Source organism: Argiope bruennichi, chromosome 8 (genome assembly GCF_947563725.1).
Source record: "Argiope bruennichi chromosome 8, qqArgBrue1.1, whole genome shotgun sequence".
Classification (NCBI taxonomy): Eukaryota; Metazoa; Arthropoda; class Arachnida; order Araneae; family Araneidae; genus Argiope; species Argiope bruennichi.
The window spans coordinates 116,729,075-116,754,018 of record NC_079158.1 but is presented as its reverse complement, the minus strand read 5'-3'; the positions used below and the strand labels follow the sequence as shown (position 1 = coordinate 116,754,018).

Genomic DNA, 24,944 nt, shown 5'->3' with positions numbered 1-24,944 from the left:
TTTTTTTACATTTGTTGAATTAAATGTCCAAACAATTAAAATAAAAAAAATTAAACCGCAATAAATATTTGAGTACTTTTAAACTACATTTAAAAAAAATTTTATAACTACTTTAAACCAGTTATAGAATTTGTTGTTGTTGTTTCTAATGGCACTTTTCATGGACAAGCTCACTGACGAAATCAGCGATTTTAAGCCGAGGGGGCGTCTCTTGTTTTTTAGTAATGCCAACTAGGGCCAAGAGTACGTCTTAGCTACTCACGCATCACATTCGCTTGCACAGCCCCTTTTTACAGGGGGGCACATTCCTACATCTCACAAATAGTTACAGAATTTAAAAATTACGATTAAATAATAATTAAATAAACGGTGATAATCTGTGAATGTAAATGGGTAGTTTCAGAAATCTTTAGACCATTTTAAATATACTTTGAGTGAACGCTTGTTGCTAAATATATATGGAAAAATATTTTAGCTTTGCTTTATGTCCATATATATAAGAAATTCAAAATAAGAAAACTCTTTACCTAAAGTAGCATGATATACACAAATAATAAAGATTAATGTGTGCGTGTGTATTTGTTTGTAGGCAGACCACTTGACTTACAGCTACCGAATTCGGAACATATATATATATATATATATTGGAGGGTAAAGATGTGCAATTTGGAGCAATTTTTTTAAAATTTTAATTAATTAAAAATTATGCGAAATGTTGGCGTTTTCCTCTGATAACTTCCAAAAATTTATTGCGCAAAAAAAAAAAAAATAATAAAACCATTTCAAATGCGTTTTTTAAATGACACCATAAAACTTTTAAATGATATCAATTTACTATTCGTGCAAATTTTTCCTAAATTTTGATAATTTTTTCCCCTAATTTTCAGTATTTATTATATAATTATGCTTAAATTTAAACCATCTTCATTATTTCATCGAATATTGAATCACCTGATTTTCGTCCATTATTGGGAGATAAAGAAGAATAATTCTGTTTAATATCTGAATAGTTTTTAAGATTGCAAAAAAATGATGTTAAAATACCACGAAATTTTAGAAGACAAATGAACTGGATATTTATGGTTTTAATAGTTCTGTAATATGTACACAATAAATATAAATGTTCAAGTACACAATAAATAGAACTTTTGTAAGACAATTACAATAGCATGACTTTAATATCAAACAATCTGATGCAATCATGATCATGAACTTGTATCTAAACGATTTAAAAACGAATTTTAAACGAAAATAAACATAGCCAATATTCGTGTCAAACCAGTTAGGCGCTAGAGGCGGCTAGTTATTAATAATATTAATTCATTGATTACAAAATTATAAAAGTAAACGGATTCGTAGCTGGCGGTGTTTTTAACTTACAAGGTAAACACAATAACAACCCGCCATTCTACCGTGTCCTTTTCAATTTTTACACATGTAATTTTAACAGAAACGAACTGTGATATTTCTCTTATCAATATGGGACTTTTAAACTTGTAACAGATTCTTGCATAGAAAATGTTTCATAATAATGAATGGTGGAATTGTCAAATTTTTCTGAAAAAGAAACATTTTCCCGCCATGAATTTTGTACGACACGAAACGATCATTCATTATAGTCAGCACTGACAAATTTTGCTCAAAATTTTGCTTCCCCCGTAAGACAGACACGTTTTTCATTGTGTTTCAAATGGATTCCGTGGCACGCACAGCAGATGACGTTTATTTTGGACGGTGTTTCTGTTAATTATACTTCGAATATAACTACAACTACGTTTTGGGTTAAATATACACATGAGTTTGCGTTTTTAAAATAGCTAAAGGAAATGTTACAAATGATATTTTTCAGATTTAATGCATGAAAAAAGGTTTTAGCAAATTTTGCTCGATAAAAATAATCAGTTTATCATGGTCTTTGAAAGCGATAATCTTCTACCAAACTATTTATCTGTTAACAATGCATGATAAAAAGTTCTTGTTCAAAACTGACCTTAAAGAATATTTATTTAAAATTCTAAGTACATCTGGGAAAATTTTTGTTTTCGTGTGCGTCGAATTTGAGGTCGCGAATATACATCTATAAGATGTTCTAAATAAATGCTATGTAACGTGAATTGATGAGATTTTTATTTGAAGTAAATCACAGAAATATACAGGATGTGTCTGAACTCCACGCACAAACCTAGGGAAGGGGGCAAAAAGCATCAATGGGAATCAAAATCACACAGGAAAGCAGCGCTCCTATTGAAAAGGTGGCATTATAAGCAAGTTGTCGAGGCGCATGGGGTTCTCATTGTAGCCGGAGACTGAGTGAGATCATCATGAATCATTTCACTAACGACGATATTCACTTTTTAAAAATATTTGCCAATATCTGCAGTGTACGTATCAGTAGTACATGAAATACCGTTGGGCTGAATTTCGAACACCTCCTCTAATGCTTCTAACTATTGTATTATTTTGTTAGTGTAATAAAGTGGTAAATATTGTTTTCTGTATTGTGTTTTTGCATTGTATTTATGTTATCACTCGAGGGAAATATTTCAGAACCTGCTTTCCTATGCAATTTTGATTCATTTTGATGTTTTTCTTATCACCCCTCTATTCTGTACATGGTGTTCAGAAACAATACAACAACTGTATACTACATATCCGCTCAAATGTTGCCCGGATGTTTCGGTCACATTTGCTGTAGTCAGACGGACTCCTACAATTTTACCTCTTTGAAAATCTAAGAGGTCCGACATTTAACGTTTTTGAAAAAAATATAAGAATTACAGAACTTTAATAAAGCTAACATATATTACCAAAATATAAAAATCTAGTGGCTATTATTATATTTTAATGCTTAGGAAGCGCATTCAAAAATGTCACTTTTATTCACAGGTATTTCCATTATTTTGATAATCACTTGTATATGAGTCGGTGGAAACATTCCTAGAGGATTAAAATATTCTACAATTTTTTTGAATAAAACTTTTTAATCTATAAATATTTTTATACTTTAATCATTAATACATTCGCTGCTAAGACTCACTCCGATATTCAAATTAATTATCTAATTAAGTAATTTCTTTTCTATATCAAAATTATAGTAGATATGAGGTAATCTAATGGTTCGATAAAATTAGATAGCCTGTGCGGATTGTGATGAGCGAGGATACAACCTGGTATCTTGTGGATCGCAGTCCGGTAACATGATCACAGGACAAAGAAATTGCTCATGTAACATAGCTGCTTATAAGCTATTCACTACAGACTCTCCCTCCAGTGAGTCAGAGGTGAGACGAACGATATGGGTGTTAAGTTGATGCATTAGCTGTTGATTCTCATGTGCATGTACCCATTTGAGCGTGTGTGGGTGAGTGGTTGCTGTTGCGTCAAGTGGGTCTGACGACTTTGGGTTGCTGCGTCAAGTGAATCTGACGACTTTTGGTTTGCTATGGGTAGATGGCGCCACAACAGTTGTACGAAGGTTGAAGGATCATGTCCGGGTCACCAATGTGCGGATTGTGATGAGCGAGGATCGAACCTGGGATCTTGTGGTTCGCAGCGCAGTAACATAACCACAATGCAAAAGCAATTGCTTGTGTAGCGTAGCTGTTAACTGGCTTATAAGCTATTAACTACAAGCCTTTGCTAACTTGACAGTCAACGCGTTAAAGACTTTTAATACAATTAAGTCTAAAATTATTCTGTCCCACTGATGGACGTGTAGGAATAATTCAATTATAGATTTACTCATATGTACTACTAATGAGGGAGATAATGTATTGATATAGTGGAATTAGTATTATGCCATTGGCTATTGTTATAGTTCATTATAAATAATTCCCTACCAGGAATAGAAAAAAAAATCTATTTTACAACATTTTTGTTGAAAATATTTGCTTCATATTGCTATTGTTACGAAATTTTCGGGGTTCGTTTGGTTAGTGGGAGTTATATGGTGTGGAGAACGCTCAATCAGCAGGCGGCAGTAGAAAAACAACAACGATGTTTATTTACACAAAGACACACGGGACAGCACAAAGACGACAACTATATACAGCATAGAAGACGATTATCTTCAGCCGAGACGTGCAGCATATAACAGCATGCACAGCAGCACACAACAAGACTCTACTGCAGACAGTAGCGCACAGCTTAGTTCAGCACTAGCTTGACTCCGTCGCTGCTCTGCTAATCCCTGGAAGACCAGTTCTTCACCGTCGATTCCGACTACTCTTCTCTGTCGCTTCCGACTACGACTACTCTGGCAGCTGCGGCTGCTTCCTTTTATAGGTCTCAGGAGGCGGGGCTAGAAGCCTCTCAACCAATCAGGAATTTTCGAGGCGTATCTCGGTTCCCAATGGACGGATCGGAAAAATTCTCGATGTTTCGGGTATAATATATTTTGGCGCCAAAGTCAACAAATTCGTCGCCAAGTCGCCAAATGGTCGCCAAGTTTGTCGCCAAGCTCCGGGACCTCCAACGCGACACCCGTACTCCGTCCAATGCAGATGACTGTAAGCCATTCTTTCTTATGATGGACCAACTATGCTGGAAAGCCGCATCACAGATTCGTAACACTATGTATGTCATATTGATATGCCAAGTCCTTAATAAGCTCATTGTATAGCTCATGCAGCTTGTAGGCCACGAATTTCATACCATTGGTTTATATCTAGATTCGCTTAAAAATTCCTTGTTCTTTCTTACATTTAAATAATATTTTTCATACAATCATGAAAAATATATATTGTTTGTGTTGAAAATCAAAATATCTTTTAGAAAATAATAATCATTTTTCTGTTAAAGTTCTTGGGTATTAAATTTCAACTAACTGACATTTTTGCTGTAATTAGATTAGAAGTTAGTTTTCAAAAGCCACTATTTTCGGTCGTCTTTTCAAAACTCTTTTATCAACGAAACCTTCCAGCTTATTTGAAGTTTCCAAAAATTGTATTCTTTCTTTAGCATAAACTGTAGCAAGATAAATGGCTGCGTCGCTCATTAAATAGCTTTAAGAAGTTTATAGTAATGTTTCCCGCCGTTAAAGGGCGTAATGGCTTCATTCCAATGTTAATCCGGGTAGATATATGTCCAAGGTTTAAGTTTTAAAGTTGTTGTAGTTTACAGTTGTTGCTGTCTCTTTAAAATACCTCTATGTATTTTCGCTCCTCCTACTCAAGAAGAAGAATTTAACCTCGTTCAATAGATAATGAGAAAGAATTTTATTACTAGGAATTTTAGTTTTTCTTACTTTGTTTATTGGCAACAGCGTTTCAATGAAGAGTTTTCTTTTTTAAAAAAATATTTAGATGAGTAAGTTTAAAAAGTATTAAAAAAAGTTTATTTAGTTTTTATTATTTATTTAGCTTTTTTAAGGAATTTTTTTTTATGTTTGGTGCTTTAAAATAAAGATGGTTATTTCTTAAGCTATGGAAGAAAAAAAAAAAAAACTGTTATGAAAAGATTTTTTTAAGCAGTTAGATTCTTTTTTGTGCTGTAATAATGGGGATTTTTTAAACATTTTTTTTTCTTGCTGCTAAAGCAGAGTATAAAAAATCATCCTAACCAGTGAAAAAAAAAAGAAGAAGAAAGCCAAAGTAATAAGTTTTAAAGTAAATCGCTGCTTTATAAACAGAAAAAAAGGTGCTTCAAGGTAGATTTTTTTATCTCTCTATTCATTATAATAATTAAAATGGACGCTATTTTGAAATAGTCAGCATTTCATTAAATCTAAGAGAATATAAAAAGCAAAATTTGAATAGTTCACTCAAATATTGAAATCCTGAAAATAACAACAAAAGATATATTTTTCTAAAAAATCCATTTCGCATTCACAATTTAAATTTCACTTCTGGACTTGATAAAGTTTTAATTATCAGATTAAAGTGGCAGTCCGTCCCTACTCCACCTACCCCACTCCACCATAATGGCATTTGGAAAAGTACTGAATGACCTGAAAACCGAGACAACATTGGCGGAAACTATGGTTTAGTCCTAAGAGCCACCACAGGCTAAGGCATAGTCTTTTCCTTAGGTGGTGCTCCCTACTATCTGTAGGGATTTGACACCTCCCTTCCATTTCTGTTTCCACCATGGTGGCGAGAGTCAACCACCTGCCGGAAGTTACCCCTCGCAATTTTTGAAAATCCCTCCCGGAAATACATAGAAGTGCTAAAAATGTAACATTAAAAGGGCTGTTGAAGGCAAAATATAATGCATTCTTATCATGTTATTCAAGTAAATATGATTTATAAAACTCAATAACATGATATAAAGCGATTTTGTGCTCAAAACTCTATTATCTGTTTCCACTCCAGTGAATTACGGTTTTACTAGAATTTACATATATTCATTCATTAAAACTGAATAAAACAACGTAGAAAATATTGAAAACTATAAATGGATAAGCAATAGAATTCATTTAAAATAAAAAATCTCAGCTAAAATATTGGTATATATAAATCCATTTTGAAGTAACGTTTTCAAGAATTATTTTGAAAAGGATTTGAAATGTTGAACTAACCATAATCAAATAAATAGGAAGTTACCTAATAATGCATCTCATTGTTCACACACTTCTTTAATATAAGCGGGGGGATGCCCGACGGGGGGGTGCACTAGATCCCGATGGATTTAGAAAACACCAACACCGCTTTCATGAGGATTCTTTGGTAGAACCGAGTTTCGAATTTGTAGGTTCAGACACGTAGCTGAAATTCTACAATTGGGGGAAATGTGGCTCTTATAAGAAACTGGACTAAGCTGTGCCCTAGACACATTTGCTTATTTTAACTCAATGAAAATGCAAGCAATTTTAAATGCAACATCTGCTGTTATTCACGATTTAATTACATATTTCTCCCGTCTCGTTTGAGCCAAGACTTTGAACAGAGAATAATTTCCTTTAATTTTAACTTGTATATTCCATTCAAAATATTCCTCATGTGAGGATTGAAGTTCATAGTCTAGAAGGCAGTTTACGTTATTTTTCATTTCAATGTTTGACAACAGAAAAAGTAGAAGTAATGATGTCAAAAAACAGAGAATGCCAATTTCACAAACTAAAAACAAATAATTGTTCAAATTGTTGCCATTAAAAATTTCTATCTCTAATAATAAAAGAAAAAAAAAAATATGCATAGATAAATTCTACTAATAAAAGTGGACGTGCATTTGCGTGATTCTACAGAACAGACATTTGAAACTAGAGTAACCAAATTAAACACGAACTTACTTTTGAGTGTGACAGTGTGCACCTTTTAGTGGGCATCTTGAAAATTTAATTAGAATATGTTAATTAGAATAGTTAATTTATTCATATATTATTTTGTGAACATAGAAAACTGTATTTGAACACACACGAAAAATGTTCATATTAACTAAAAAAAGTCAGTGTTTCTATATCGATATCAAAAAACAATATGTCTAGTTAGAATGGTTTCATTAATCAATATATTGAATTCTAAATCTTATTCTATCCACTCAGCAGTTTTACACAATTTAAAGGCCTAATAAACTATAACAGACTTGAAGATTTTTTTAATTATTATAATAAAGTCAGGATGCGATTCTTTAAATGATTCTCTTTTCACAACAAGTTTCATTTTGAATTTCTTTTGAGTTTGCATGCACCAATAGTCATAATTCATCTCCTTTACAACTATTATAATTCAGTACCTTGATTACAGGCATGGAGATAATTGATGCAGGTGCAATTCAACAGTGGATTAAGGGGCAACTATTATAGAGTAGACGGCCGTTAATGTTACAAATGGAATAAATAGGTAATTGACGGCTATCGATGAAATTTAAACCAATGCTGTATTAAGTGGGGTATGCGAAGTATGCTTCAACAATTTCGAATGCATAGCATTATGTACATAGATATATTAATATTATAGCTCATATATAGACAAAAATATGGCTGATTGAAATTGATTGAAAACTTTTTGCCTGGGGATAGACATATCCGTTTTTAGAGGGTTGATTTTACCAAAGAAAGAACGGTGCACACATATTGATCTTAGATCTGTCAATGTCAAGCTCTTAGTATGAAGAGAAAGCATGAACTTCTTTTCTTCGAAATTGGTTTTCGACTGCCGAAATGAGAAGGGAATTCTTTCACGCTATTTGATGAAACTCGTGTTCTCTATTGTTTTCTCCAAGAAAATCCATGCGTGTGCAAAGGACTTCTTGTCTTCAAAAATATTCTGCCTATAAAAAATTTCCTAGGCATAGAAGATTCCTGACCAGGAATCAAAATTACGAAATCAGCCGCTAAATACAAAAACAAAGCTGAGTAAATTTGTTGTACTTTCACAAACTGAACCTACAACAAGGGACTGCTCGATCATATAAACTTTTACAATATATGTTTACTAATGCATTGCAAAGAATCTACAGTATTGTTTTCCAGTGCAGTTAGTTCTATGGTAAAGAAGCAAGTTTTATACACATTTCTATGACTCTCAGCCTTGGCGATATTTAGTGATTTTGAGTCGATTTGGCGATTTCGAAGACAAAAACGAAAAACTTTGAAACTACTGGGATTCTGGTGATATATCGATTATTAACGAAGATACGATATCCTTATAAAAACTTCTATGCCTTGTCTCCGAAAGGCTCGAGAGACAAAGAAGAAGCAGTATTCAGAGAATTCTCTCTTTGAAGCATTGATCTCCAGCGAGCTTTCTGTGGGTGTTTGTGCTGCTGTGGTTGTTTACCAATAATTTACTATTTGTATACTTCTGATTACAACCAAGTATTTCATTTCGTGTATGTTTCGGTTGTGCTTTTTTTACCAGTCGCTTGAAGCGTCATTATTCTTAGACTGCTAAACATTTCATAATGCACTTATCGAACGTATTTTAATAAGCCGTGCGTTTCTTAGCATAAGCAGTAGTTTTCTTCCTTATATTAATTTTATCTCCAATATTCATAATATTTAACCTTTTTAATTGGAATGTCTATCAGCATGATTGCTAATTTAATCCCTTTTCGTCAGAAGATGCAGATGTCATTGTCCATTGTCAGCTTTCCACATTCTGATTGGATATCTGCATTTCATTCATCAATATATTCTCTCTCATTTTAAAACATCCTTAATAAAATTGTCTTCAATTTCTTGCCATAAAAATGATTGGCTTTTACTGTTTGATGTGAATGATGCTTTTCAAGCATGTTTTGAAATCGTATCTTTTCTGTAATTAGACAAGTTTCAGCTTTTCACATTCTGATTGGATATCTGCATTTCATCTATCAATATATTCTCTGCTTCCATTCATTCTCTCTCATTTTAAAACATCCTTAATAAAATTGTCTTCAATTTCTTGTCATAAAAATGACTGGCTTTTACTGTTTGATGTGAATGATATTTTTCAAGCATGTTTTGAAGTAGTATCTTTTCTGTAATTAGACAAGTTTCAGCTTTTCACATTCTGATTGGATATCTGCATTTCATCTATCAATATATTCTCTGCTTTCATTCATTCTCTCTCATTGTAAAACATCCTTAATAAAATTGTCTTCAATTTCTTGTCATAAAAATGACTGGCTTTTACTGTTTGATGTGAATGATGCTTTTCAAGCATGTTTTGAAGTAGTATCTTTTCTGTAATTAGATAAGTCATGATATATCACACAATTTTTTAACTAACTCTTAAACCAAGTCAATTATGTGAAATTATATAGAAGAACAGGACTCATCTCAACTTTTTGTTTAGTATCGAGTGCCCTTAGTATTTAAAAAAATATGTTGTATCTATTATCCAGCTTTTATTTGCAATGAATAGAAAATTTTATGAGGCTTTATATATTACTAACCGGCTTTAGCGACTACCTGGTTCGCCAATTGGCTCTCAATTAAATATTTTTTTCCAATTATACATAACTAAATATTCATAATTCTTTTAAGAAAATACATTTCAGCACTGAATTGCGATAAAATTAAAGCTGTGTTATTTTAACTTCTTGCACTTTGATTTATTTGATACCCTAATCAGATGACATATCCTATTTGGGACGTTTATTGTTATTTCAATCTTCAAATGAACAGAAATCGTCTAATTAACAGACTGCATCAAATTTGGTAGTTCTACAACTGATGGTCTGTTCTACACACACATTATCCTTTATTAGTAATAGAAATAGAGATAGAGATATTACGTTTTCTCACAGATTCTACAAATAGTTTAACAAAATGATTGCCGTGATTTTAAACTTAAAGCGAGACGACAACAACCACTTATACTCATTGGGAAAGAATGCATTTACTGTAACTTTTCATGAAAGCAAAACCCCCTAGGACATTCTATTGATATTCTATTCACTTCCATAATAGTATATATATATAACCGGAATGGAAGGGGGGAAAAAACTAGCGAGCAAAGCAGACTAGAAATGATCATTCCCGTTTTATTACTTCATCGATACCGGAAGCTAGCGGAACGGCCAGCTCCGTCCTTCAGCAGAAAACGGGTCTCCGGTTTACGACATTTCGCCTTCCCCATCAGTGTCCTGGCGTCGTTTATGAGGGCAAGTCATTGGCAGGGCGGGGATTAGACTTCGGCGTTCGGTGATCGGCCGACATCTTAAAATCTTGCTTTATGGTGGATCTCGTAAACCCCCAGGTCCGCTCCGAAGGATAGCATATTTCAGTCTGATATCGAGAGACTGGTGTACGGGTTAAATTTTAGATCCACCCGAGCTCACAGTGCTTAAGAGTGAGACAAGCTGAAGGTAAACTTGAAGAGTAGTAGTGCTGAGCTTCAGATTAGAGTTGACGATTTATTTCAAAGGTGTCAGATTGAAATGATGTAATGAGCACTTCTCACTTTAGTGACTAAGAAAAATATAGTTTTAGGAAGTTTCATCTAATTCAACTTTTCAATAGAAGTCTAGAGATCGTAGTATCCGATTTTCTTTTCATTTTATTCTTATAGGAAAGGTGGGTTTATACTCAGCCAGCTACAAACTATCCAGTAAGTCAACCAACTAACTCTCCGACCCGCCCGAAGGCACACGGATTTAAACCATAGAAACTGAATGACCGGACCGCCGCAACACTGGCGGGAACTGTGGTTGAGTCCTAAGGGCCGTCACCGGCCACGGTACAACCCTCCCCGAAGGAAGTACGTCCCGTCATCGATGGGAGGAGCCATATCCCCCACCTATTAGTGTACCCTCCAGGGTGGCGAGATACAACCACCATGCCGGAAGCATCTCATCCTCATTTCGAGGTGCCCCCCCCTGGGGGAACAAACAAACTATCCAGTAAGACTACGCACACACAGAAACTGTACAGTAGCAAGTACTTTTCCCGTCGGGACAAGAACTTGTTATTGTCCGCTCTTCAGCGCATGCACAATCTTCCCTCTGCGCATGCGTGACTTACTGGAATCTTATAACTGGCTGAGTGTAAACTCATCTAAAGGATGAAATTTTATTGTTGTCAATCTTGTATGAATAAAATATACATATGCACATCTCATTAAACAGCATCTTGTATCGATGGTTCACATTTCTATAATGAAATTATACATATTATAATGGTTAGAAACGAGTTTATTAACTCTGAAAATCTTTTTGAAGACGTTATAAGTGATTTATTCTCCACTTCCGACTTAAGCTGGAATGGGGATTTGAGCGACCGTTGTCTTGATTTTAAAATAGAGACTGAAGTTGAAATCCTAAGGACCATCACTGAACATGACTCAACGATTGCCAAAGAAGGTTTATCTCGTCATTGGAATGGGTGTAACTCTACTCCATACCATTACCATATCCCTAAGAGAAGTGAGAAATTCGTTTTCTTAACAAGTCACATCTCATCGATGTACTCTTGTTACTCTATAGAAAGATCTTGTAAAAAGATCAACTAATGCCATCAAAATGTTACTGACGGAATAAATACTAGGTATTGATTATAATTGGTAGTCATATAACAATACAAAACAGAAAGGCTTTTTGCGATTAGCTTCGGATGCAAAATGGTCACTGTTTTTATGAAATCAAGCTATTTATTTAGTGCTGATTATTAAAATACAAGAATTTAATTACAAATGTAAAAACAAATCGTTCAGATGTGTGTATTCACATTCTTGAGAACCAAGAAATATCATTTTTTTGCATCGATACAGGGAGGATGAATAAACACCAAGAATGTGAAAAAATCACAGAGAAATACGCCATTTCCTTTAATGTTACAATAGTATGACAGACGTCATTTTGTATGCCATCTAAATACAGTTTCACTTAGTTTTATGCTTACTCTTCTTACAAAATGCATAGTGAAGTTATTACTTATTTGATTCGGCGATTGAGTTGAGCACAAGTGTGACTGAATTGAATCCTTTCTCCATCTTAATTGTGACGGAGTGTGCTCATAATTATTCTAATTATTTTTAATTTTAGAAGCACGGAATTGCGTAATAACTTACATAGATTGTACTTGCACCATAACAGAATTGAGAGTTTATTTCTTTTATTGGAATAAAATGCATAGTATTTAATAAAATTGAATAAAATTTGAATTATAATAGGAAATTATAGCTTTATCAAGTGATCGGAATACTGAATTCATCGTTAAATTTCTTCAAAAATTGTAAAAAAAAATATGTGAATGAAATGCTTTTAGCTGCATAGTTGCGAAATTTACAAGCTAAGTGCAAATATTTGCTGAAAATATTCTTTAATATTCTTTATTTATATAATAACAGCTTGTAAGATGTTTGTTTTACTTTAAATTACTGTGTGTCTTGAATCAGTAATTACTTATTACTTTTCATCCGTTTACAGTAACCGAATCGTTAATGTGTTTCACCAGAGAAATGCATCTATCACCATTATTAATGAAAAAGTATATTCTTAGTGTTTTAATATCCCTTTTTTAACATTTTCTTTCTTTTTTTATAATTTTAATTTAGATAATTTTAATATTTCAATTTATCACGTTCAGATTAACAGGTTTCCAGAAGGGAGCTTATTCTCAGTTGCTACTTGTGCTTTGAAAATGATCGCTTAACTTGAAATTCCGAAGTTACATTTTTTCTAGAAGTGCAATATTAATATTTATAAATCATTACTGTATACCGTTTCGGATAGATAAAAGAGAATTGAATAAATTAATTAATATCCACAGTTTCGTTTAAGTCTGCAAAAGCATTCACATTTCAGACTCTTTTAAATTGCTTTTCACTATTTTATTTGGATAATAGTAGTCGGACCAACAGTTGATTTAACAGAAAATATAATGGAATAATAATACATGGTTTAGAAATGGAACTATTTCAAATAACTTAAAACAAATGTCCAAGTATGAGAAATTGTGGATAATACAGGGTGTTTATAAAGTCTCGGACCCATTTTGATGTTTAATAACTCATAAAATAATGAAGATATAAACAACCTTATGGCATTTATCGATGGAATAACTCATACATTTTCCTTTTCTGGTTTGAATATTTTTACTTTTGTAAATATCGTCTGCGCGTGTGGTTAATTTCAGATAATTTCATTTTCCAGTCAAAATATCTGTACTTTTCTAAATATCGTCTGCTTATTAATTGCATTTTTCTCTCTTTTGTTTTTGGCAACTATTGCTATGTTATGTTTACTTTTGATGTGTTTGTTCTATGTAGTACTTTTGTATGTGATGTTTTATTCGAGCGGATATTAATGAGAATGCATACACCACAAGAGAAAGCACAGATTTTATGGTGGTTCATAGAAACGAAATCGATAGTGCAAGCACAGAGAAATTTCTGAATTTACCAAAAAGATCCTCCAACGTTTTCAGGAGGAGAGTGTCGAACATTGATGACCTAAAAGCCAGAATTACAACCGCAATAGGCTCTGTGGATGCCGACATGCTTGCCGCTACCTGGCGTGAAATTGACTATCGACTTCATATTTTCCGTGCGACGAAGGGGGCACACGTGAAAGTTCATTGACAAGGGTCATGAAACTTTTTGAGTCTATTTAACCATTTATGTTATTAATTTTAATCTATCTTTATTATTTTATGAGTTATTAAGCATCAAAATGGGTCCGGGACTAAATAAACACCCTGTATATTTTTTAAATATTCCTTTCATTAAATTCTCTGTTTAGAGAATATTAAACTACAATCTTTATAAATTTTACCGCAATTCTTCTCCTTTCTTACATTCTATCATTTTTATATAGTTTTGTCTTAAGCTTGCAAAAATTAAATTTAAAATAGATTTTTCATTTACCTCCTGATATACTTAAGTTCGCAAATTTCGTACAACGCATTTTCAGAAATTATTTCATTGTTTCCGAAATTTAATTGTCAACTCGTAGTTGAATTAATTAAATAATGATTTGATATAAGTGGTGCCATCTAGTGTTGTCTTTGAGGAAAGATTCATTTCAAGATTCCTCTATAATTCTAATAGAAAATTATGTACTAAAGACTGAAATTTTCATATAAAAATGTTACAAGTAACATTTTTAAAGCTCTATTTTTTAATACATCGATAAAAGTAACATTAAAAAAATCCACTTTTTTAATACATTAATAAAAGTGTTTTTTTAAAAAAAATGCTTCATTACATTTTTTATTTCAAGTTTTAAAAGTAATAAAATTTGAATCGTCTGAGAAAAACAGCTGAAGTGATAACAGAGAAATCACCTGTATAATAAAACCTTAAACTTTTAAGTACATTGACAAAAGTATGTTATCAAAAAATGTTTTTATTTCAATTTTTACTTCTTGTTTTAAAAGTAATAAAATTTAAATTGACAATGCATAAAATCGCAATGAGAGAGATGTCTTAAGTAATAACGGAAGAATAACTTGTGTAATAAAATTTTAAAATGTCTGAATTTCAGAAAGAAAGAAGTGATTTGATGGATGCGAGCAGGACACTTACCTTTTTACCATCGAGTTCGTGAGGTCCGTTCGCTAGCACTTTGTCTACACTGTCGGGGTCAGCGAAGGTTACGAAACCAAATCCCCTGCAAAGAAAGAAAAAAACAAGAAAATTCAGCAAATTCCTGATTATACAAAGAAACACCAAATAAATTTTGATTTTATACATGTTAAAAGCTGAAAAGATGTCTTGGAATTAAAGGAATCATTATGTGGCACTATTCACTGGCCGCAATGTCACTCGTCTACTCCATATGGTAAGCACTCTTCCTCGTTAGCGGAGGTTTCCAGGTTCGAAACCCGATTCCACCGAAGAACCGTCATATAAGTGAGGCTAGCGTAAAATAAATTGGCCCGGTTCAAATGTGATCTCCTTGGCATGGTGCGGAAGCTTGAAGAAGGGAGTGCCAGGGTTAGTATTAACCCTGAAATCAGAATTTTGATTTCAGCTTTTATCTTTGGAGCATGCATTCCTTTTAATATGCTTCCACAGCTATTAAGTGATATTGAATTTCTATGTGACATTTAATTTAATTCAAATCTTTTCTGAAATTCATGAATTTTGAAATGAACCTAATCGGTGTATAAGATCTTTCAAGATTGCTGTTTCATATTTTACTGAATAAGTGCAACGAAAGACTTCAAAGCCTCAATAATAAAATCAAATATAAACCTGAAAATGATTAAAAAATATTGAAAACTAGTTTCTTTTATAGAAAGCTATGAAAAAAAGTAATAAAACAGGTAAAAGAGAAGACTCGGAAATTGAAAAGTGAAACGTCATGATCTTTTATTTTAACAGAAGATTATTAATTGGACAAGAAACGTAAAAATAAAAAAGGTTTAAGTAATAAAACATAAAAAAGACTTATTGCTGAACATTAAGATAGCATAATTTTATCAATAAAAATAGATAAATTTTGCAATTTTTTTTAATAATTTGAACAAGATTTAAGCCAAAATTTGTGTTAAAAAGGTTTACATTTTCAATAAAAAGAAATCCATTCTAGTATCTGTATCATTTTTCGAAATATCAAAATCTCAAAAAACATTTTATGTACTTTTCTATTAGTCCAAATTTCTGGAGCAAAAATACATCAGATTTAAGCCTTCTGCAACATTGAAATGGCACCTACACAGCTGCATTCTGTACACACACATAAACACACGCACGCAAACGAAAAACTATTTTTTTCAGCATTTTATATATTTTTCTATTAATCCGAATTTCTGGAGCAAAAATACATCAGAGTTTAAGCCTTATGTACATTCAAATGGCACCTATATAGCTGCATTCTGTACACACACATAAACGCACGCACGCACGCAAAGGAAAAATTGTCTGATTAATTTTTAAATAAATATTTTGCCTTAATTACTGTTTCTGAATGTATTTTCCCCATTGGAGAAACTACATTTCTTTCTTATCATTTTTAACTGTTTGAAATGTTCAATAAAATTTGAATGAGATTTTATGCAGGGATTAGGCTTAAGCTATTGCCATGAATATTCAATACTTTTGTTATTTTACTTCTTAATCATTCTACGCCAATCCGAACGCAACTTTCATTTTTCTTTCTTTCTTTTTCTGGATGAATAAACGTTTTTCTTTTTCTCCGGGTCTGTTACAATAATTCTCCTTCTCCTGAAGTCGAGGTTATTAATCTTCGTTAAAATAAAAGATGATGAAGTGTTCCGAATTCTGTCAAAACAGTTTAAAATTAATGGAAAATTATTTTCTTGTTTGAAAAAAAAAGAACATTTCCCGCAAACGTCTTACGTCTGAGTTATAGTTATGTTCGTTAAGCAGGAATTCTTCGAAGAAAATAAACAATTTACATCTGAGTATTTTCTTGTGAAATATTGCAAGTCCGTTTGAGGTTTTGGACGTTTTCGTAATTAATTAGGAATCAAACTGGAAACGTATGAATAATGAGTTACATCAACATGATAAATTGTTATTTTGCATTCATATGTAAATTTTTACATGAATTGTGAAAAATATAACTTTGTATTGCTGCGTTTCGCCGTGAAAAAAAAAACAAAAAAAACAAAGAAGTTTGGAAAATTAAATTTTTAATGACAATGCACCCAAGGTGAGACAATTTTTTCGGTTGCAGTATTAATATCTGCTTAGACTTGTTTATCACCTCAAGACCCCTACAGCTACATTCGAATGCAGTACAGTTATGTGATGTCTAACTAATCATTCCATTCTACATCTAACTTATGTAGCTTTTACGCTACAACAATATGATGGAAAAACATTACAATTATAATATCTATTGGGTGGCATTTAACATATATCATGAGTATGAAATAAACATAAGTGATATAAAAAAATTTCAAACCTTCTACAGGACAGAGCTCTAGACATATATTACATTTGGCACATATTTATTTCTTGGGTAAAAAATAGTTATCGGAGAGAGAGCACGAAATAAATGACTCTATAAGAAAGGCTTTTTAAAATTTTATTTCGATTATTAAATAAAAATGAATTATATTTTTAAAGTTTTTCTTCAATACCTTTGGAACATATGATTACACAAAAGTTTAAAATTCAACAACTATTTTAAAATTCCGAAACTAAGCCTTTCAGTAATATCAATTTTAATTCCATTTAATTTTTAAAACTTTTTTCAATACATTTTCAAAGACATTTCAGTTATAGCTTACAATGATAGTTTTCATAGCTTAATTATTGTAATTATATTTATTTATATTGTGACTATATTCAATACTGTTTTCGTTCTCACTTCTCACTGCTATGTTATTTAGAATAAATTTTAAAAATAAATCTAACTAGACATATATCAAACCTGAAATATTATCATGTATCAGACTGCAGATAATATATATATATATATATTTAAAATTCTTCTTCCAGAAAGTTGTCCAAGGAATTTGGAATTTTGGAAGCAAGAATTAATGCCTTAGAAATGAAAATTGAAATACTTTTACAGGATACATTTTTTCATTGTAATTTTTTAAACATGATTTTCTTCCCTTTATTCCTTAGCCAGTGTACTAAGAGCTAACTTTGTGCATATTATTGTGTGTATCCGCAACTGTCCAGACTGAACTTTTGTGACAACTTTAAGTTGCCACTTCTATATTTCCAAGCTGAACAAAGGAGTGGAATTTTGTTTGAAACTCGTTAGTTCTCAAGTAAGTATTGCCTGTTTATTGAAGGATCTTCTTTGAAATAATAAACAGAAACAGAATAAATTAGTGAGATTTAGAATTGTCGGTTAATGACGCAGAAAAGTAGATTTTTTTAAAAAGAATTTCAAGATTATTTTACTAAATATAATTGAAAAACGTTGGGTTATTATGTAAAAAAAAGTCAGTTATGTTTGGAGAACTATTGCATTTGGTTATAGGACTTTAAGGAATCTATCTAAAAGATATGATGAAATCGTTTAAATTTTTTTTATGAAACCTTCTTTTTTATTTTAAATATTTTTATTGTGAATTTGATATCACATTTTTGAATATTTATTCCCTTTTAATGCTGAACTTAAATTGAAATTCTTAAATCGTTAATAAAAGTTCATTTCTTATCAGTAAATAACAGCTTCTTAAATATATTAATGAGATTGAAAATTTAGTTTTCAACATCATTTCTTTATCTTCATTCCTTAGCATTAGGCATTTAATGAAGGTGATTGACAAGCTGATAGAATCACTGATTGCAGATCCTGGTGCATCTTACAGCGAGAAGGATTTAACTCAAACAGCGAAAAGTAACTCAAAACACTTAGAGTTAAACGGATGAAATTTGGTATACGGTCTCTACACTAAATTAGTATAATTCTATGAAATTTTGAATAAGATCCGTTCAGAAGAAATTTGTCTACATGGCTGTTCGAACATAAATTAATATGATAACCAAAATACGAAGGCAGCTACTTGGATAAATTGATACATATATTTAACATCTGTAGTCCTATCAAATTTTTAGTCAAATCCAATGAGGATTGACCGTCTGTCGATCTGTACTTTCAGAAATATACGTATAAAAACGATAACTCAAAAACGCAATGAGTTAAATATGTTAAATTTGGTAAAAGATTTCGTCAGATTGCGCCAAATCCTTGTTTCAATCTGTTGGGAAAAACACACTTAAACACAATTTCGATTGCTGATGACGCGATGGATTCAGTAAAAATATTAATTTCTCGCCAAAGGTTAATATTTCTTAATCGTTGTAAGCCAATGTTCTCTGGAACAACAAAATTATCAGGATACGAGATTATTTTGGAAAGCACTTCTGCTAGATATATTTAATGATTATGTGAGAGTTTCTTGTTATTATTCCAATTTAAAATTTATTGCTATATAGGATTTCCTATTTATTAATTTCCAAACCAAATTATTAAATTGTAAATAAAAAATATACATATAAAATCAATAGACTGCATTTAAAAATATGTAGCTATATTATTGGTTTTGATTGCATTTTTACTTAAAATTCTTTTACATTTAACAAAATTCCATAAAAAGATCTTTTTTTAGGAATTTATCAGAAATTGCTTTATAAAATTTTTAAATGCTTTTATAATCAATATATATATTACTTTCCGAATCGGATCGAAGGGATTGTGCTGTTGCTGAAAGATTTTAAAAATACCAACTAATATCTACAAACACTTGCTTATATTCTGCTTAACATAGCCTCTACTCGTCTTTGTCCTTTAAGTTTCGTTCACAAACTGATATCCTTTCTGATCTTTATGTTTGTGTACAACTAAAAGCCGAAGGCGTATCCGCTTTTAGAATTCTACACAATCTATTCCCTTCCCTTCAAAACATGCGACGTAAAATTCAAATCTCCTCTTCTAATTAAATTTTGTCAAAGTAAGAGAGACTGCTGCCAGTTCGCGAAAATAAATTTTGAGTCGATCTCTTTTCGAACTTTAAAATTACGTTCGGAGTGATTTGTTTTCCACCGCCTCGAGCTGCAGACAGGTATCTTTTACATTCCCACCGTCCAACCCTTCAAAAAGAACCTTTTAAATTTTCATTCCCGTTTTGCTTCGCGTTTGGCCGCTTTTCTTGGCTCATTTAATTAAGATAGCTTTCGTCAGCCGCAAAAGGAATCCGGAATTAAGAAATCACGAGTTTAAAAGTTTGAAGGATTTTTCAAGAAATGCAATGAAGAAGCATCATTACGATATAATTGGATCCAATTGCCCGATTCGAATTCTGTCCGTAAAACTGAATTTTTATTCGCTGTCTATACTTCAAATTAGACAGTCATTAACTTTTCTGAAATTGTTAGCCTGCTGTTTTTCGTATAATTTATTTCTTTTAACCGCTATATTTCGCTATCTCCAATAATTTTAAATAAAATCTGGGAAAAAGTGATCTATCGAGGCGTTCTGAGAAATTAGCCGAAGACCTTTAGCATTTTCCCTCTTTGACACATTTGAGATATGAAACAGAAGACGAGTCAAGGCGAAATAATAGAGTTATTATAAATACGGTTTTATTAATCTTGGGGAAAATTTACTCTTAGTTTTCATTATTGATTTCCTATCTTATAAGAGGATGTTTAGTTTAGTTATATTAACGTCCCGTTGTAAAGCAACAATAGGACTATTTTGGGACGGACCTCGTCATTTTGAACTGCGGTCAGATGACGAGGAGAACACCTGAGCTGGCATCCCCCTCTCCACACCACACCACACCAGCGGGAGAACATCGCATAAGAGGAAGAAACGCAGTTATATACGGTAAATTTTAATTTATGTCAGTGCATTAAATTAACAAAATAGATTCGTCTGCGGTCTCATTGTTGTTACGTCACATCTGTCAACTCGTCAGACCCGGACCGTATTGGATTATTTTATTTTTTTTGTACCAAAATAAGTAATTTTTTGTGAAACATAGTAGTGGACTTTTCTAAAAACTGCCGATATCCGTATTTTTTTTTTTTTTTTTTGGAGGTCGGTTGTTATAGTTAGTTTCTTGCAGTGACGTTAGCAATGATCATCCAATTAACATGAATTCCAGTTCACATCTACAAATTGAGGTATTTTATTCTCTTGTATTCAAAACAATATGAAATTTCTAATATAAATTATCATGTTTTTATCTTCTTTTATTCAGTTTGCCGTGTATCGTGATAGTTTCATGGCAGTTCAACTTGTGAAATTGAATGTAAATCGTGTTATTAAACAAATTGAGATTTGATATAAATTTCATTTCTAAATATACCAGAGTTTTGATATTTTACATAGTGGCCATCTGAAATGACATTACATTATTTTGATGTTTTTAGAGCTTTATTATTAGTTCATTGACACTGACATTGACTTGATAGATTCATATACACAAATACACAATAAACAATACAGGTGAAAAGTTATTAAAATAGGACGTTGTATCGTCTATCAAATTTGATGTTAAAAATATTTAATTGGGTTTATGAACATCAAAGTTATTCTAACAAATATTAATTGAAATCAAACACAATCAATAATCCCCGGCGAATCAGCTGGTCGACAAAGTTTATTTAAGGAAACAACACATTTTAAAGTTTTGTTAATGCACCTAACTTTCTGACATCATATCATTTATTTTCGCCCAAAAATTGTGTTTTTATTTATCAAGCTAAATCCTAACCCTAACAGTTTTTAATTTTATTGTTTAATCAGATGTTATTTTTCGTCATGGGAATGTACTATTTTGTTTATTCTATAAATACCTGCAGAATACTTGAGATGTTTGTTGCTTATTTGTAATTTTAGTTTTCTACTAACAATTCTTTGCATGATTTAGGTTATAAATTGAGAAGTTGTAATTTAATGCTCATATATGGTCAGACATGACGACCGCGGTGTTAAATAAAATTGTTTACGATATCATGCGTGTTCTCTTTAACTGCATTTTAAACGGGAATTAATTTGAATGCGAAATTCAGCATATAATAAATAAATAAATGCATTTAAATCCCCCTCCCCCATTTTCTGTATTTTTTATGTAGATATTCATGTAAAAAGAAATTCATAACACAGACATAAAAAGAAGGCCTTGTAAACGTAATATGTATATGATAGAGTGGACAAAATAGGCAAAAGAGAATTCTTAACTTTGCGATCTAAAACCTTAACTTAGAAAAATCTTTAGAATTTTCTTCTTAAACCAAAAACAGAATAGAATAATTCTATCCATAAAAATAGTTTTAAAGAAATATTTTATAAAATAAGGTCAGCATCGTATATTTCTTTTCTTAAAAGGTTTTTAAAAAGCAGTCAAAGAATAAAACCAATTTTTACATTTTTATCGCTTTTAAACTCAAATTTCAAGGAGAAATAAACATAAAAGACATCAGTATATTTACATTTAAATCCAGCACAAAAGTTCTGAAAAATAGTTTGGCTTCAAGCCAGTCTAATTTATTTCGGGCTGATACAGCTTTTCAGAAATTGGACTCCAGCAGAATTCAAGATAGGATCTTACCTTTGAACGTCAAAATATTCAAAATTCTTAACGCTTTTATGTCACTGGTTCAGATGCTTTACCAATAGAATCATTTTTTCTATTTTGACAAGAATTTCATTGTTCTCCAAAGGAATCAATTTGTAAGTTCTTTAATTATCTAGTAGATAGATCACTATGCCTAATTAGATTAGATCACGCAAAATGATCATATATATTTATAATGAATGTATTTAAGAATTTGAAAGTCCTTAAGGAAACGGAAAGGGCACATATCTTTGATTTCAATCATTTGAAAAGAAAAACTCTACTTTTTGGAATTCTTGTTTTAAAAAGATATTTTAAAATTTCACTCATCCGTAGCCCAAAAGAAATTTGACTCCAACAGAATTCAAGATGCGATCTTACCTTTGTGCATCAACTTATTAAAATTTCTTAATTATTTAATGTAACTGTTGCAGAGGCTTTACCAATATAATCTTTTTTCCTGTTATAGAGAGGCTTTCATTGTACTCCAAAGGAGTGCATTTGCCAGTTCCTTAATTATCTTGTAGATAGTTCGACTACCATGCCTTATTGGATTAGCTCATGTAAAATGGTTCCATATATTTATAATGAATGTATTTAACCCTTAACTGGGGAGGTGCGGTATGTCAGACAGCTCAGGATGGAATTTCGGTCGCCCATATTCTACATATTTTTAGCTCAATCGAATGGAATGAATCTGCAGCTTCATGTTTCATGAACCTTCACTACACGAACACTTTTTCAAATGGTTTTAGCTGATGCTTTTAAAAATATTTGAGCTGCTTCTTTACGCTACGTTTGTGAGACCACACCTCTTTTTTAGTGTTCCAGTATTATACAAGGTTTAGAAGGTGGCTCTAAAACTTGGTTCTTGAAATATCTTCCAACACACAGATCCTCTTTATGAAGTAAAGCTTCAGAGACTTTTAAATGAACCAGAAAATAATTTTAGTGATGAGGATAATTGTACAGAAGATTTTTTGGATGAACGTTTGCATTCGACTGATTCTGATATATACAAATATAATTAATTTTTCTAGTGATAATGTATTTTGAAAAATCTCTAAAATATATTAATATACCAAGAGAAATATCTACAGAATTTACAGACTGATTTTTATACTAGTACTTAACCTGTATGTTTAAAATGCTTTAGAAGGAATCTCGTAGAAATGATGCCGATTAAAAAAAGGTCAATTTTACCCATTGTTAATTTTTTCTTATTTTTTCTAATTGTTTAATTTTCCATTATATTGTTTTTTTTTACATATCTTTGTATATTGGAAAAATAAACATGATTTAAAAAGTAAAAAATTATATGTTTTTTAAGAATATTATTTGTTGTATCATGTAGTTTGAGAAGAAAATATATGTTCAAATGCAATTACTTTTTTCAATGATAATATATTTTGAAAAAATTCTAAAACTTATTTATATCAAGAAAAGTACCTGCAGAATATATTGGCAGATTTTCCTACTAATATTTTCATTAGAAAATTTAATTTAAATGTAAAGAAAATGCCTTTTCGTAGGCTACACCTCCCCAATTAAGTCCTAAATTTTCACCTCCCCAATTAAGGGTTCATATGAGTCTTTGGGGAAATGAAAGAAACACATATCGTTGCTTTCAATCATTTGAAAAGAAAAATCTACTTTTCTAAAGCCTTGTTTTAAAAAGATATTTTAAGATTTTGCTCATCCGTAACCTAAAAGTGGATATTTTTCTAAAAGGTAAGTTTCAAAAAGTCTTTCACCCATAAATCGAAGCTGCAGTCACTTTTTTTCTCGGAGACAGACTTGAAAAATGTTCGGAGACAGTTATAATTAGTTATTCATCTGAAGACGATTTTTCACTCAGTGTCCTTCTCCCTTTCTGGCTCGTTTTATTTTCATTAGAAGGGACCTATTGATTAACGATTCGTTCGAAAAGAGATGAAAAATTCTCTTCCTTCTGTCACCGGCTTCTGGAGAATCAATAAAAGTTTTTAAAAAAACTGGTATTTACAAAACATTACGTTCTCTGCTGGAATTAGAAAACCATTTAGCGCAAAGGGAACGGAAATCAAGTCCGTAGGGAACGCACGCTTTTCGAGAAAAACATTTTTTCGAAGCCTAATGATTCGGAAAGTAAAAGATTTTATTCCTTTTTCTCATTTTTTGAAAAAGAGAAACGAAACCTATCTTCTATCGGAAAGTGAATGTATTTCAGATTTTACTTAATGGCCTAAGATGTGCAGATATTCTTGCTTTTTCGCGTTAATGTAAAACTAAGTTTTAATCCCAGACAGATAAAAAGAAACAATATCTAAAACTGTTCATTTTCTTTTTAAAAAATTAGTCGTATGAGGTATGGAATGTGCAAGTGAACTTGAATTATTTAAGTGTCATGTTGAAATTTCATTGTTATAAATTTTCTATTATGACGCAGATAATGACGCTCCCCCCCCCCAAATGAGTGAATATCGTTAACTACCTAATTATCTACATTTATAAAAAAATAGAGAAATACGCTTTTATTAATTAATTAAATGATGAGTGATATTTTTATTAAAAAATATGAAATTAAAGATTAATTTTTAAA

General features: G+C 31.6%; 1 protein-coding gene across 4 annotated transcripts in view; it reads right to left on the bottom strand.

Moving 5' to 3' along the window:
- LOC129981123 (RNA-binding protein Musashi homolog Rbp6-like) overlaps nucleotides 1-24,944 on the bottom strand; it is a 247,187-nt gene that overhangs the window by 104,979 nt on the left and 117,264 nt on the right. For all 4 annotated transcript variants that reach the window (XM_056091806.1, XM_056091808.1, XM_056091807.1 and 1 more), the window contains exon 4: nucleotides 14,889-14,973. In XM_056091806.1, the coding sequence (XP_055947781.1) occupies nucleotides 14,889-14,973 (85 nt within the window). The remainder of the gene's footprint in view (nucleotides 1-14,888; nucleotides 14,974-24,944) is intronic.